An 18,025-nucleotide genomic window follows, 5' to 3' on the forward strand; every position below is an offset into this window, starting at 1 on the left:
ATATAAAACTGTTTTTTTTCTGAACTGTAATTTTTGCATTTCTTAAGAAAAAACACTGACAAATATATATTAATTAATCATAAAATATTAAAATATCAAAATAAAAAGTACGCTGTTTATGAGTAACATTTATTGGAAATAGCAATGGGTAATATTTCACATACGCAGTGCGTAATATATGTTGTAGCCAGATAGAATTTTGTCTTAATGAGTTATTCACACTTTTGTTAACTATTCAGTGGCATATTTATAACTTCTTTAGGGTTGGTGAGTGGGAGAGAAGTATGTATTTATAGTTTTTAGAAGACTATTTGGATTTTAAGGATTAAACTTAACTATTAGGTTATTATATTAAATTATAGTATTTACCTATAATTGTACATAATATCATGTGATTTTTCTATATACGAACGTAATGGGTTACCACCGAATTATTATATTAGTACAAAGTATAATATTATATATAGAAGTCGTTTTAAAATGTCACGGTTTTTTAGACGTTGAATATCTTTTTAGACGTTTATAATATTATGCTCACGTTCACTCTCCATACAACATCAATAAACTTTATATTTATAAAACTTGCTAAAGCTCGAGAACTGTTAAATTCATTTTACCTATTTTATAAAGATTTAATTTAACTGTGGCTGATTTCCAGTTCTTAAATGGCTAAATCTCATTTGTTAATACATTATTTCACTCTAACTAACCACTAAGTTTCGATGGCACCAGCACACCTCTGAACATTCAACAAGGAAAACAAAATGTCAGCTCTCGTGTTCTAACTATTTGATTCAATAATTATACCAAGAAAATATTACCCATAACTTATATAAACGTTGTTGTACTAAAACAAAATGATAATACACATTATATAAAAATTATTAAATATAAATCGTGTGATAAAAAGTTATCTACATCTTCAAGTATATATTTTTATACGAGCGATAAATTATCGACATTGAGAGAATATGATTTCTTTGAAATATGCACCCGATAAATATTAATATTTTGAGTGACGTATTTGCAGTCAAACACTATATATATATATTTTTTATACGGTTTATTAATTCAGCCAACATATACAAATACAGACAAATATGCTATTTATAAGAAAATCAAGTATTATAATACATACTTTTTAAATCATTTATTCATAATATACTATATACCTAAGAATTGCTCGTTTAATTTTAACTGTACTCATATATAAAACAAACTTATAGTAAATTTTTAGTTTTATCTATAATTATTATACTATACAAAGCATTTACTAATATTAAATAACAAAATTATTTTTTATTGGCTCACGGATACATAACGTCCGTATTGCGATATTATAATGCTTAGTGCTGCACTCGATTAATATTCAATAAATAGATTTTATGTTTATTAGGTATTATACAAGTTTTTAAACATATTTTAAAGGTTAGTCTATTATAGTGCTATCCAAGAATAGTAAACGCTCAATTTTCTAATGGTTGTTATATGTATGTATATATATATATATTATGCATACAATTATGTTAAAAGCTGTTTATTGCGGTTACCATACAGTTACTTAGTCAAGTTGAACAATATATTCACTCTAACATAATCTAGTCACTCATTTCTTTCTGTTAAAAAAAATTACAATACTATACATAATATTACAATCCAAAATATATTATTCTGAAAAATAGGTCTTAAATTAATTTGAGTACATCCTATACAAATAAATGTATTTACTCTAATTATGTTGAATATTATGTAGGTATTGATATTTCATTTTACTTGTTATTATTAAATACTTCATTAATATAATATTATTATATATTACTTATACTTAATAAATTATAAATATTTTTTAAATTTAAAGCAAAAAAAAAAAAATAAAAATTTTACTATAAATTATGATTTTTTTATGAAAAAAAAATAAATACTATTTAGATTTTAAATATATAAAATAGTACATTATATATATATATATATATATTTATAATAACTAAAAATAAAATAAATTCCTTTGGTTGTAAACTTTAAATGATTACTTTTTTTTAATCATTTAATCATTTTAAATAATTTGATTTACTTTAAATATATTTATTGCGTTAGTCTATGATACATTATATTGTGGTAGCTAAGACCTATGATACTTGCCGATATCCATGAATTATGTATTAAGATATAATATGTAAGCCGTAAGGATTACATTTTATTCACTGCGTCAGATCGTCTTCAGTTTTAATACTCTGTAATAAAGAGACAACATTTTCAGGAATATAATTGAAAAATAACAAAGCAAAATAAAATATGAATTATTAATATACTTAAAATAAATACTCAAATTTCTATGAATAAATTATATTTATTTTTATCATTGTGTTCTTTTTTACAGATTTCAATAAAACTATATAAATCATCTATTATATTTTTTAGAATAAAAAAAAAAATTTAAATTTGTTTTCCAAATGATTTAATCTAAAATTTCACGTTATAGATATAGATAAAAGAATTTGCATAGTGCTGTATATCATATGTAATTATAAACTATTTTAAGTTTAAATCGTGTTTAAGTTATAAAACTAAGTATAAATCAATAGATAATCAATATATATTTTCTTATAGTTGAAAATACGTATGTTAATATACAGAGAAGTGAATGAAAATAAAAGTTAAGTGATACAAATGACACACTAAAATACTAAATTATATATATATTTGCGAGTACAATAATATTATTTGAACCTATAACTACTATTTTCTAATATATTTTATAATATAATATTTACCGATATATCAATATTGAAATTCCTTAGGAAATAATAAGATCTAAAAGGTAGTTTAAAACAATTATCTTAAATTCAGTTATTTATATTTCTATACAATAGTTTAAAACAAATTGACTATTAAAAAAAATATATATTCATTGTTTGTGGAACCATATTTTTTGGACATTGTTTAACTTTTAAATAATTAATATATATTTTTATCGGAGCTATAGTTTCGTTAACTTTAACTTCATTATTTATTATTATGGAATGGTACTATAAAATATTTAAACATTCGTGTATTGATATATTTCACCATTTAATATATAAAAATATAATACACTTGTACGACGATTTTTTTTTTTTTTATGAACATACTAGATACACGAGTGCTCTTGAAACGATATGCTGTAACTTTATTTTTAAAAAACTTTTAAAAGTCTGAACAAGCGCGCAGGACAATAGCCATGCTTATCATTGAACAATAAAGAATATATTGTTATCATTATGAAGGGTTAAAGAAAAAAACATAATGCTTATATTTCCATGTGTGTGATTTTTGTAACGTTATTTCATAAGAAATATATTTTAGGAGAAGTGTATTTTCTCTAAAAATGTATAATATACAACAATATTTTTTGCATATAATTTGTTAGTATATACATTTTAACATAATATTATAAATTTTAAATACTATTTAAAGTGGTGAGTTTTCCAATCACTTGATTATTACCCCCACATTTTACAATTTCTAAGAAATAAATGAAACAATTAGTTTTTTATGAACATATTATAGATTGTCTCTTACAAACTGATTTTTTACGTATTATTAATTACTTGTAATTACTATTCAAACAGTGTTGTTTAAGCTATTTGATAGATTAAAATTAAAATTTTAAACATAATTATTAATTATCATGATGTTGCCATCGAAATAAAAATAAATATTTTATATTTTATATTCATTTTATTCACAATGTTCACATAAATATGCAATATATGTACATTATATTATTAATCAGATAACGTATTTTTCTAAAAAAATTTCAAAATGGAAGAAGGAAGATTCAAAACAGTGTTTTTTACCTTTTCAATTGCTCTAATAGGTATTTATTATTCCATATAAATAATTAATCAAGTTTAAGATATACAAATATAGTTGTATATTTTATTTTTATCATACACTATTTTAACGTACGTACAAACATAATATGCATTTATATTCATTTACCATTAGAAAAAAAAATACAAGAAATACGGTAAAATTAGTACTCACTTTAATTACGATTTATATTTTTGTATAAATATATATTAACAAAAAACACCTAAATATACACAAGAATAAACAACATATTATGGTTGTATTTGTTATTATTTATCAATCAATCATAGTTTTAAAATTTCTTTAATTTTAGGAATACAGGGAGACGAAGTAATTTAATTATTTTTAAAACATGAATGTATACCTAGTAAAATAACTAGGAATTTGAATCATTTATTCTAGTTTTGAATACTTGATGTATTTGTGTACATATATTTGTGTTAACTACTAGAATAAAAAATTCAAATAAACTTTTGAGCATTAATAACTGTTATAATTTGGTTTAATATACATAGGTTAAAAGAATTTTTAGAAGTTGAGTTAAAAGAACCCAAGAAAAAATCATGAGATTAATTTACATGACATTAAATTTAAATAAATACTATATTAATATATCGATAATATGTTTAATAAATATAAATATTATTTATTAGATATCATCGAAATAACATAGCTTCTCACAAAATGACGACCATTTTAGCACCTATATGTTATTCCTTTTAATAATAAAATTATTTAATAGTAAAAATATTACCGATAAATTGGTTCAATAATAATAATAATAAAACCAATAACGATTGGACGTCACAAATATATTATATTTTCGTCTGCAGCGAGTTTAGGTTCTTTGGTCTGCGGTTCGTGGATCGGATGGTCGTCGCCAGCCACCTACCTGATGAAGAACAACCAGACTAATTTGGATGTGACCGATTACGGTATGATGATCGCCATGTATGACTTGGGCAACTTCATCAGCCCCATCCCGTGTGGTTATCTTCTGGGGTTTTACGGTAGGAAGTGGACGATTCGTATAATCGGCCCGATGAACATAATCGCCTGGGGGGCGATTATCCTGTGTCCGTCCCGGTTAAGTGTCCTGTATGTGGCCAGACTGTTCGCTGGACTGGCCAAGGGGATGACGTTCAGCTCCATACCAATGTACGTGGGCGAAATAGCCGAAGTCAAGTTACGCGGTGCTGTGTTGTCTTTGTTTCCGATAATGTTGTGCGTGGGCATGTTGAGCATACAATCGATCGGTCAGATGCTAAATTATACACAGCTCAACATGTTGGGTCTGTTCTTCTCGGCCTTGTTCACGGTGTTGTTCTTCGCCATGCCCGAAAGCCCGTACTACCTGATGCAGAAGAATCGGCGGGATCAAGCCGAGAAGTCGCTCAAAAGTATCCGAGCCAAGGACGACGTTACCGATGAACTGCAGCTTATCGAGGAGACGGTCACCAAGCAGATGCAGTCTAAGACCACTTACAAGGAGTTATTTCAAAACAAGGCCAACCGGAGGGCTTTGATAATTACGGCGGGAGCTAGCATGTTTCAGAGGCTCAGCGGCATTAGCCCAGTGAGTAACACCATATAATATTATACTGTCGAAAAATATTATTATTTAGAATAATATTGTTATACGTAATAACACACGGTAGATAAGAAGAAGAAAAGGAAAGAAAAGTATAGTTTTTTTTCTGTCCGTTATCGACTTTTGGGACTTTCTAGTTAGTAATAATTTGGATTTAGTTAGTACTTTCTTCAATATAAACGAAAAAAAAAATAACAATGGTTAATGTTAAAAAATTATATTTTATTAGTAATATTTGATAGATGAAAGTAAAAACTTTTTTTAATAATCGTCAATCGAGAAAATAAAATGAAAATTAAAGAATAATGAAAATTGTTTACGCCAAACCCGTTTTTATTAACTTGTAATTTTGTTATAATTCAAAAACTAATAACCGTAGAAACTTAATATTTTCACTAAGTGTTTATATAATCATTTTTGACTTTTTTTAGCTATTTATTGACAATTGAAATTTTTGATTGTTTTTATACTTTTATATGACGAATACAAAATTAATAAATGGGTAAAAATACTTGAAAATTGAATACAAGGTTCTTAATAAGTTTTTCATTTTCCAATTAAATAATAACGACAATTATATTTATATTCACGATATTTTTTATAAATATTTAACGTTATAATTTTGACAAAATTCGTTAAAATCTCGAACATTATAAATTTTTAAGTTAGAAATGCATACAGTTTTTTTTATATTTATACTTAATATTTAAAAATTTAATACCAGCATGTTCTTTATACGTTTTTAAGCTTTTAGGAAAAAAAATTCTACTAGAAAGTCAAATCAGTTGTTTATAAGCTTTCAAAATATAAATGTTTACGACATAACATATTTACCTGAAAAATAATTATTTCTCTTCAAACGATTTTTAGATAATAAATATTGTTTGTTATCAAAAAACGAATAATCATAGATAATTTTTATTTTTACCGAATGCGCATATGATCTTCCACAACTATAGAATTTTCAAAATATTTTGACTATAATATTTTAAATTTATATTATATTTATACTTCTAAAAATATCGATAATTCTCAGTCCAAAAGATTGAAAATTTAATACAAGATTCAACATAGGGAATTTTGGTTTGTCACAACTTTTGCGAATGTTTTCATTCTAAACTTGATAGAACAACAGGAACCTTGGTTGGCGGGATTTAATAAGGAGACGTTTTATACATTTTTTGTTTAAACTGTTAAAAAGAAACTATTGTTTCATGTCGTGGATTAGTCTTAACTTTTTATAAAACAAGCCTTTAATAATATGTTTTATTACAACAACAAAAAAAAAAGATATTTTGAAGGAAATAAAAAAGTATTATATTTTTAGTAAAACCAGAAACTATTTTCATGACTTTTCAAATAAATATACATTTTACGTACAGTGCTAAAATGCATTAGTAATCAAAAATACGTGATTCTTCACATAACATCACATCACTATTACATAATATTGAGTATAATATTATATATTAAAATAAAATGTGAAAAATACATATTATATTCTATTCATGACGTTTTGACATAATATCATATCATTCAGGTGCATCTTCGTGATATATTCATCATAAAATTCGATATATTTTATACACAATCTCAGTAACATATTTTATTTTTAGTCAGCGAACTACATTTGGACGGATAAATAGGTATAATACACATCTTGTATTATTTGCATTTGAAATATTTTTAACGAGTAACTTGTTAATGTACTGTTTCGAATCAAGTGTAATGAGAAATAAGCAATTTCTCACGATTTGGCACCCTTCACATGCCCGCCCACAAACACAAAAAAAAAAAAACTATAATCGTCATGAAATCTCTATCGCATATACTCTCCGTTATGATAATAATATTATTATTAAAAACAGACGGATTTTAAAAATCAAAAAAAAAAAAAAAACAAATCATACATTTTATTTTGTATTGTATTTAAAAGATCAACCTGTAACTATATAAACATAGTTTACATAACGTCCAATATCCATATAGGTCATGATGGTGGTCGATGCACTCGCTAGGTGTTTTCTCGGGACACTCGTGCGTGCAGCAATTATTAATTGGTGCGAAATTTTACAATATTACTGATTGCCGGTTTGAAAAAAAATGTCAATACCGCGAACGCACAATGTGATTTCGTGCTACGGATCGAGACAAGACGAAAAGTAAAACTGTATCGGTCTACCGACAGATCGGTCTCATGCCCGTACGTTTTACCGTCACGCTTCCGCTTGATCCAAATCCGTCATCGTAACGGCATACGTTCACAATATTATAACGATTTGTCGTCACGCGCGTTTCATATTATATTATAACATTATTAACAACGATTAATTTGTTTTAATTTAATCCCACAATGTCATAATCGATCTTCTATTTTATTTGGATTTAAATTGTTAAACAGTATAAGTAAAAGTATAATTTGTAAGATTAAGAAATGTTGAACTCTTGTCTCCTACAAGCTCAGGCTTTTGGAGACAAATGTTTTTTCGCATTATTTTATTTTATATCACATTATCTAACTTGTATCTGGTGTCTGTCCGCAGTTCATACACTTCAGCTCGATCACGTTGCCGTCCACCAACTACTGGATGAACCCGTTGTTGGCCGTCGTGTTGTTCACCGTGTCCAAGAACATCGGCACGCTGTTGCACATGGTCCTGGTGGACTGGATGGGCCGGAAGCCGCTGATGTTGTGCTCGCACGGCGCGATGGCCGTGCTGACGGCCGCGTACGGCGTCAGTCTGTACGCGGTGGCCAACGGGCCCGAAGACCATCCGTTGGCGTGGTGGCCGGTGCTGACGCTGTGGCTTTACGGTTTGGCGTACTCCGTGGGCGCCGGCTCGCTGACGTACACGCTCATCGGCGAGATGTTCGCGGCCAACGTCAAGACCAAGGCGGCCCCGCTGTGCGTCATGTGCCTGGCCGGCGCGTCGTTTCTGCTGGATGGCACCTACACGACGATGTCCCGCACGTTCGGCGTCTGCTCCAATTACTACATGTACTCCGCGTTCAACCTCGTCTGGGCCTTGATCGCCGGTTTTGTAATGATCGAGACCAAGGGAAAAACGTTTTTGGAAATCGAGGAAATACTCGGGACGACTTGATCTCCCGTTTTTTGACGGTCTCGCCGTCGACTCACCGCTGTATTTGATTCGTTTCTTCTGAGGGGTGTGTTGGGACGGGGGCTGCAATATGTTCACTCTTCTCAGACCCGTAAAGCGACATCGATAACGTTTTTAACGAATGATTTTTTTTTTCACATTTTTATTGAAATAAAATATTGTTAGTTATGAATGGTTTGAGATCGATATGTCTCGGTGTAAACTATATGGTATCTATGCCTCCTCCGCTAAATACTTCCACTGCGTCGGTGCGAGTATACACAAAAACGTCTAGACGGTATTTTACGGTTCCGCCGAAAATTGTATAATGTAATAAAAAAATATTATAATATATTGTATGACTGTTTGTTGTGTATTGTCATAAGACTTCGACTGAGAAAAAATGACGATGCTCAGTTAAAATGTAATCATCTCTCGAACGAATCGACATAGCTATAGTTTAGGCAAACATCTATCTGTGAACATGAAAATCAAATTTTTAACAGATTTTTAGCGCAGTTAAACATAAAGTGGTTTCGTAGAATTTTTTATTATTAATGTTAAATTTAGAAACCATTTGACGATTAGAAAGTAACTCCAACATTAACTTCCATAGTTTAGATTTCAATAGTTTCAATAGTTCATCTTACTTGCCAAGTCTCCTTGTATACCTTGACTTTACGACAATACAATCATACAATATATTATCATAGAATTTAGTTTATTGTTCAGTAAGTGAGTTTTTGAAGTAAATGCTGTGATTTTTTACTTTTAATATTATTTAACTTAAAATCATTTTTTAAGTGAATTGTATAGAAGTTTAAAAGTTAAAACATTCAGCATAACGAATTTGTCCAATCATAAAATAATATCGTAAGAGAAATTGTTCGATATAATATAATTTGAATAAAAGGACGTAAAATAAAATATGAATAATCTGATGCTATTACTATTTATTATAAATAAAACTTGATTTATTGATCTATTGTAGGTACCTATAGTTCAACATTAAGAAATATGAATCACATAAGCACGAAATACCTTGTAACAAAATTGATTTGATACTTAATTTATATAAAATAGTTAGTTGTTTTTTTAATATCACAAACGAATCTAACTGTCAAATTTATTATTCTATTATGAAATTCATTATTCATATAATTCAACTGTATTAAATAACATCATACGCTGTCACGCTGAACGTTGTAATATTAGTTTGTCATTATAAATTGGTCGCGTAAAGTACGTATCTGGCGATAATCCTGCAATCAACCACTTAACAATGGTTTTCATTTGTAAATCATCAGGATATCCAATCATAATCTAATTTTAAAATATTTTATAGTTGTTAAATTATATAATATTATTATAACTAGGCAAACAACTTTTTTTGTTAAATAATTTGATGATGTCAATTCATTCTGTATACCTCGGAGTTTAATTAACATAGTTTAAAAGTCATCAGACGAAATAGTGGACTAATACAATCAATCATTTTTATTAATTTTCACAAGACAAAATAATTGAAGCTATTCCAATGAAAATAATGTTAAGCTTTAAACTACGTTCTTTATATTATTAATTTGTTTCGCTTGCTGTACGTTTTTCACATCTTACCACTTTGAATTTAGCAACAGTAGGCACGTACTTGTAATTTCAATGACTGTAGTAATACTATTTTATTCTCAGCATATTCTTAGAAAGTTAACATTTTTCAAATATATAAATATATTCGATTCAATAAGCGAAGTCACTACACGTGATACTATAGCAGTTATCATGCTCTTATTACAGATTATAAAATTATCTGAAATCCAAACATTTTTTTTGATTTTGTAATGTTATCATTGAATGCTAACAAATAATTAACTATAGTGGTTCTAAGACAAAAAAAAAACTAAGTATTACGATAGTATAAATCACAGTTAAGTTGAAAAAAATAAGAATTTAACACAATTTATTACTACAACAAAGATTTCATTAACTGTGCATTTATATTTTAACGTATATAATATACATATAAGTTATGGTTTTACAGCAATTTATGATCTATCGAGCGGTTGAATGCATTTGAATACGTTTGTGTTTGTCCTCCATACGGTAAATTTAGTACACAGAAAGCACCTGTAAATTACATTATATTTAAAAAATATTCTTAAAAAGGCTTAAATAAAAGCTTAATCGCGTCAGAAATTATGTGGATTCTAATAAATATTTTTACAGAATTATGATTAAGCAAATTCTATCGTTTGAGTTTAATTTTTAATTTAGAACTACTATTTAAAAAAAAATGTATTTGTTCTTATTTTTTCAAACAGGGTTATCATCGAAACCTTAATAAAATAAATAATCACACGTAATCAAAAAATCTCTGTATAAAATCACAAATTAACTATTTGCATTGATATAGTTATAGTATATACTCTACAAACTTTTGTATAACGTACAGTTAAGGGTTTAACTAATTTACGTTATGCACTTATGTCATTCAGATGTCTAATTGAAAACTTATTACAGTTGCGACAAACGGGTCTGATATTAACATACATAGAAATATCTCTGACATATTATACACGTTTAAAAAGCATTAGGTTATCCCTTTTGGCTGTTTCTGTAGATATAATATTGTACGATATATAGCAATATAAATTGTCAGTTACACTTGGCGTGATTTATCCAAATAATTCAAATTATATTAATGTTTTATAATATACTATAAATAAAAATTTCCTCTAATATTAAAAATAAGTAAGAGATAAGACTACACTAAATGTATTATGAATATCGAAGGAAGTATACTAAAAAATTGAATTTTATAATAAATTATAAAACTTAATATTTTATTTTTCGCATAGGTAGGTAGTGGAATTAAATTAAATAATAATAAAACAAGTATAATATTGCTACCTAGGTATTCATGAAGTAATAATAAATGCACAGAATAATTGTCCTTACCTATAGCGATTCAAAGATAAAATCGCATATTGAAAAAAAAATTTAAAAAATGTTCAAACGTTCCAAAATATATTCGTGAACGATAATAATATACGAGTTTATATTTTAATATATTTTATATTTTGTCAATTTTGTAACGCTTTTCTTTCAAGTTATATCATCATTTTAAATTTTAATTTTACACAGTTTATTCTTTTTAAAGAAATATATTCTTTACATAATATGTATAGACCTACTTAAAGGCACATTCAATTTACATAAAAAAAAATAAATGTTTTAGTCAAATTATTTAAGATTCCAAATAGAATGAACTAATAGTAATATGTATGATAATTGTTACAAATACTCAGTGGTTCATATGTAATTAAAATTTATATAAAGATCTCTAAATCAATATAATTCGCACCCTATCAAAAAAAATTACATAATTCAATACCTACTTAATTTAATAAGCTCGCGACACCACAACCTTCAAATGTTTCATATAATCTGTTTTGGATAATCTTATTTTTTTTTTAACCATTTTCACGATTAAAGGTATCATAATTGATATATTATAACCAATCAATAACACTATTTTTTTTTTACAAGTATAAATATTTCATAAAAAAAAAAAATGTATTCATAAACAATTTATTCAAGTGATCATCTTTACTTTTTGACATTTTAAATCACAACTTACACTGTATCTATTAATTGTCTAAATATTTATACTAAAAGTATAATAATATTAATCAATGTAAATTAATTTACCTAAAAATATATTGATAAACAGTATATCACCTATAGTACAATATATTATTTTTAGACATAAAATGCTATAATATTTCGTAAATATTTCGGTAAGTCATATATTCGCGTATTATATTATAACATAATAACTTAAAACAAGTTATGTATTATAATGTAGCTTAATTTTGTTTGGTTCTGTTATTGAAAATACTTATTAATTTTAAATTACTCGGAAAGTTAGAATTCAACACAAACTAAAATTTATAAGCATCTAAGGACATCAAAAGATTTCGAGGAAGTTTTAATTACTAACGTCAAGTAGGAACATAACAACTTTTAAAACCATCAACCAATCTTGTATTGTTTTCAGCCTTAAAAAAAAAAAAATCATAGACCTATTTTATACATAAAGTAAAACTTTCTGTAAGATTAAATTTTTTAAATGATAAAAAAAAGATGGCAACAATCGTTTCAAAATCATTTAGATTAATTTTAAATTAGTTACTATAAATCGAATATTTTTTTTACTATTTTTTTTTTTTTTTTTTTTTACTAATATACAAATTATCGTTTATTATTTTCGAATGTCAAAATAATACTTACATTTATCTACTTGAAGTTGCATTGATTTTTTCTTAAAATATTTACGTAAGGAAATCAAATGAAACATTTTTCTATTATACTTAATTTAATATTAATTTCAGCAACGTGAATTCGTGTACCGCAACATTATTTTGTGCTATATAAATATAAATACTCGAGACATCGAAAATCAAATAATGTTTTTTTATTTTTAATAAATCTAATTTACAGAATTTAAAATATATTTTCGTCTCCTATTCAGTTCATATTTAATTTGTGTATATCTTATGGTCGATTTATCATCCAGTAATTGTGTCTATCTAAATGATTGAGAATGGTCTGTAAAACAATATTTTATATTATATATTATTAATTATTATGAGCACACGGTATCAGTCAAAAACGATCGTGTCTGTAGTATAATACAATAAATTTAATGCTAAACAATATTAAGATCACTCAAATAATGCGCGACCCATACATTATAATTATAGTGCACACTGCGGCTGTGTGCAGGTCTCCACGTGTTATAACTCAATTCCGTCGCGTTGCTTATTACGGCACGGTGTACATTCATACGATATATATGTATATATATAGTACAAATTAAAATCAAAAAAATAAAAATCTATAAAGACATGCCACAGAGGTGTACGGCGAGCGTTAAATCATTGAGCCGAATCTCGTCCGATTTAGATGAATCCCGTCCACATAGGTGTGTGTATATATATATATACGCACACAGCACACACCTAATAAACTTTCGGTTGTTGTTGCCAAGAATCCTATATCCCGTGTGCCTGTTTTGTTTGTCCGTGGTTTTTACTCGTATCTCCGTCGCCGCCCGCCCACCCCCCCCCCCGTTCGCCGCCATCTCCAAACGATTGATTAACGGTACCGATAATGGCGCATAGGAGTGGTTTGAAGTCGCATATAGTCTGTCCATAAATTTCTCAAAACGTCAGTTGTTTTTGGATATCCGCGGCGCAGAACAATGAACACGTCCTCCGTTTGTACGCGCTCCGTATATACGGCCGGTAAACTTTTGACCTTACCGTCGCGCATTCAATGCTTAATATATATATTATAATGGCAGAAGAGTTAAATCCCGCGTTTGCGATTCACGCTCCGTACAGTGTATACACGATATTATTGTGCCACAGGGGTAAGTAACGACCTCTCCGACATCGCCAAACGTATATATGCCACTATATTACGATGCGTATAATATAGCCAGTGGCAGATTCTAGGGGGGTGATCGAGGGGCCCTATGTGTGTAAGGCTTAAAATAAAATCTTAAATATATTTTGTTAACAAAATTATACGATAAAAATATAGGTAATAATAAGAAATATTGCCCCCACCACCCCACGAAAAAACCCCATATCTACCCCACTGAATGTGATTATATTATTTAAAGCAGCTATAATATTTTACGTTTAGTCGTACTTTTTCTACTAACATTTATATTATTATTCTTTACGGTATTCGTTTTCTTGTTATTATTTTTTCCGTCACACGTCGCCGACGAATGACGACCAACCAGTAAAACGCGCGTCTTTCGAACGACAGCCCCGGCAGCAGTGGCTTTGTTTATTATACACGAACCACAAAAACGCCACAACGAATTCGAGTGGGTATTATTAGACATGTCCGTACAACTATAATACAACCCCACGCTACTCTAATACTGACTTTGATTGCCGTGGACACGAGATAACACATCCCCTCTATCTCGAGTGCGTTCGTTGACATCGTATATTGTTGAATACTTTTTTTTTTTCTACTCACGACCGTAATGAAAATGCGAAAACATGAAAGAGCTCCAGTGCTACAGAGGCGTATGAAATACGAAAATATGGTTTACACGAATTGTTAAAACAGCTAGTTAATTTTTCCAGTCGACGGCAACGACACGAATATTTAAAAGCGTAGGTGGTGCACTTCAAATATATAAACTTGATAGGTAAAGCAAATTATATACATTTGAATTTAATTGCGATACTCTCATACTTACACAATAATATAATATACAAACTATACTTGACACGGCTATTTATAAATTAAAATTGAAAGGTATATAAAACAGTAAAATTTAAACGTTTTACTATATTAAAATGTTGAATTAAGAATTATTACAATGTATGATATATTATATGTAAACATACACTTTACAGTATTATAAGAAATAAATCTATATTTAAGCGTTGACTGTAGTAGTTTGGTTTTTGGCTAAAACAGGTACATATCACATGTCGAACTGTGAACTGATTAAACCAATAACTGTGTAGTGTATAAATAGATAAAAAATATACTTATAATAGAGTAAAAAAAAAAAAAAAACGCAACGGAGAGCAATTAATCCCAAATAATCTTCTGGAACAAAACCATACAGGATATAACACGCATCGTTGTTCACATTACGATGCATCATTCATTTTAATAGGCAGTGTGTTATACTCATAATATTGTATTTCAAATCGTAAATTTGGAATACAATGGTATTCAATACGTTATTTAATCATAGTTTCGCGTAAATCTATTATGTATAGTATATTATAGGTACCTACACATATTTATAATAATATATTAATATATTATAATAGGTATATAATAATAATTCTATTGAATAATATTAAATATAGCACTTCAACAGCACTTCAACAGCACATTAATTAAATGAATTCTATTCGAATTTATAATTATATAATGATTTTTAAAATATAATACGTAATATTAATAATTTGCGTATCTATATTATTTTACGATGATCCGGCTAAAAATGAAATTACCATTATAACTACAACTGTTTTGTGTTCAGCCATTTAACATTAAACAAACGAGCCATGTATGCATAGACAAAGTTCGTGAATATTTTAAACGAAAAAGGATATTTTTGTATTTGCTTGTTCCATGCTAAAAAATATTAAGTGGTAATTTGGTTTCTTTCGTATTTTTATACGTAAGTATTCTGCATTTTACATGTGGTTTTTTAACAAAAAACTGAAGGACCACTAAAGACTTACCTCTATAACTTATTTTCTTTTATAAAATTCTCTTTAATATTTTATTAAAACGAAAACAAATTTATATAATATAATATGATGTACCTTCCCACATGTAAAACCAAATAAAATTATGTACAAATATAAAAATAAAAATAAAGAAAACAAAATTGTATAGAAATATGTAAAAACATAAAGTTAATTTTCTAGAAATAATGAACATTTAAAAATATTTACTGTGGCCGACGCAAAGAGTACGTGGATCAGGGTAGCCTCGAGAAGGGCTGTTTTTGCAGATTATACCAAGAGGTCTAGGGACATCTGACAGTTGGTTTTGTGCTATTTGGTTTCGTGACATATCAGGTAATTTGCAATCTCGGTGGACTATAACACACGTTAAAAATGCCACCACTTACACAGGGAGGACCACGCAAGGTACAGCATATTACTTGGGGTACGAGGTATGACCGATCCTACAAGTATGATGTATTGCATATTGTTGAGGAATGCCGAACAACAAGATTTGATGGTGGGATAGTTGCAAGATTGTGGACCAATGACAGTAAAATAGCTAGAAGAACTTTATTTGCGACTCTAACAATAAAATAAAACAACACATTATCCTATCAATATTTCAGTTTGTTTGTTTTGTGTTTTGTTCTATTTCATCTTAAATTCTATGTATCCACCTGACTACCTATTAATGTTGTTTAATTTAAATTTAAATTTAATTTAATTATGTTATTGTAATTTACATGCCAATTGTCATACGCATAAACACATTTCAAAATATAGGTACATATCATAAATACATACGTATTAAATGATAAAAATTATATCATTTTATGTTTTTTTTTTTACTTTTATAATTACGGGTGGATGGATATATTCAATATTGTATGGATTGTTAATTTTTTTTTCTGACAGTTAAAGCGAGACTAATTGAATGTAATTACAACGTCAAAACTATTTACACATTTTTATTCCTCGTATGTCAAACGTTTAAAATTACATGAATATTAAGAGAAAGGATTTTTAACAGTGACTTGTTAGTTGTTAGGTTAATATTCAAAACATTTTTTTTATTAAATGTAATAAATTATGCAAATTAAACATTTCTGATTTTATTTGTATTACAAAATAACCGTATTTTATGCTCATCGTTTCAATGGAAAAAAATTGTATTTCATTCATACAACAAGTGTTTAATGATCATTTATAACTTCTTAATCGAATGCAAACAGCCTGATGAACACCTTTCAATTACTCAACGGAGTCTCCTCGGGTCTGAGTAATTATTGTACTTATTCATTGTTTTATGCAATTAATTATTAAATATTGACGTCACTATCAATTGTACAACGCAACCATTAATCAAAACTCAATTATACAGTTGAATAAATACAAAAATTAATTAACTAATTTCAGACTTCAGGATATATTAATTAACACTTCTAACACTAAATTACAGAGTACACGCGTCCTTATACTACCTACCGGATGCGTGATATTGTTGTAATAATATTAACTTTACACACAGATGAATTTGAAATAATATTACAGTTAAAATGTTAAAAACAAAATAAAATTGTCATGCCTGTATTCTGTTTACAATGTTTAATATAATATAATATTATAAATGTAGCTTACAAAAACATTTTTACGTGGAAGCTCAATATTGATGTGGATATTTTAATATTTTAATGTAAATATTATAAAAATATTTACGAACATTTTATGCTGTATTTAGTATATGCTTAAAGCAATAATGCAATGATTTTATTTTTATGTCAACTACTAAACGGAATAAATGTTTATTGTTTTAATTGTATTACATTTAAACTGCAATATTAATCTGACATATTATTTAAAAGTACCTTAACGTAAAAAAAATCAGTAGTCTCATAACAATTTATTTAAAGACTATTGGTCAAATGGTGAGTCAATTATTTCATGTCTTAATAATTAATATTTATAATTTAATTATATTTTCAGTGTATATTTTATAAAACTTTTAGCTACTAATTATTAATATAAAATATAATTTTAATACTATAAATTATTTTAAATATTCATATTATTTTTCCATATATATATATACATACACACGTATATACATTAATTAATTGTTCCTTGTCTGTGTGTCCTCTATAGACTCAAAAATTACTGAATATTTTTCAATATAATGAATACTAATACATTTTGTT

General features: G+C 27.5%; 1 protein-coding gene across 1 annotated transcript; it reads left to right on the forward strand.

Moving 5' to 3' along the window:
* Positions 1-3,801: 3,801 nt before the first annotated feature.
* Positions 3,802-9,483, forward strand: LOC113558163 (facilitated trehalose transporter Tret1-like). Its single transcript, XM_026963668.1, has 3 exons — positions 3,802-3,856; positions 4,686-5,428; positions 7,987-9,483. Exons 1-3 carry the CDS (start codon positions 3,802-3,804, stop codon positions 8,545-8,547), a joined length of 1,359 nt encoding a protein of 452 aa, XP_026819469.1. The 3' UTR covers positions 8,548-9,483.
* The last annotated feature ends 8,542 nt before the right edge of the window (positions 9,484-18,025 follow it).

This window comes from Rhopalosiphum maidis, chromosome 4 (assembly GCF_003676215.2).
Source record: "Rhopalosiphum maidis isolate BTI-1 chromosome 4, ASM367621v3, whole genome shotgun sequence".
NCBI lineage: Eukaryota > Metazoa > Arthropoda > Insecta > Hemiptera > Aphididae > Rhopalosiphum > Rhopalosiphum maidis.

What these genes read in the sequence shown, in the direction of transcription:
- LOC113558163 (XM_026963668.1), top strand. Translation starts at nt 3,802, where the DNA reads ATGGAAGAAGGAAGATTCAAAACAGTGTTTTTTACCTTTTCAATTGCT. An exon ending in CTTTTCAATTGCTCTAATAG is followed by an intron (nt 3,857 to 4,685) that starts GTATTTATTATT and finishes TTTCGTCTGCAG; the next exon opens with CGAGTTTAGGTTCTTTGGTC. An exon ending in GGCTCAGCGGCATTAGCCCA is followed by an intron (nt 5,429 to 7,986) that starts GTGAGTAACACC and finishes GTCTGTCCGCAG; the next exon opens with TTCATACACTTCAGCTCGAT.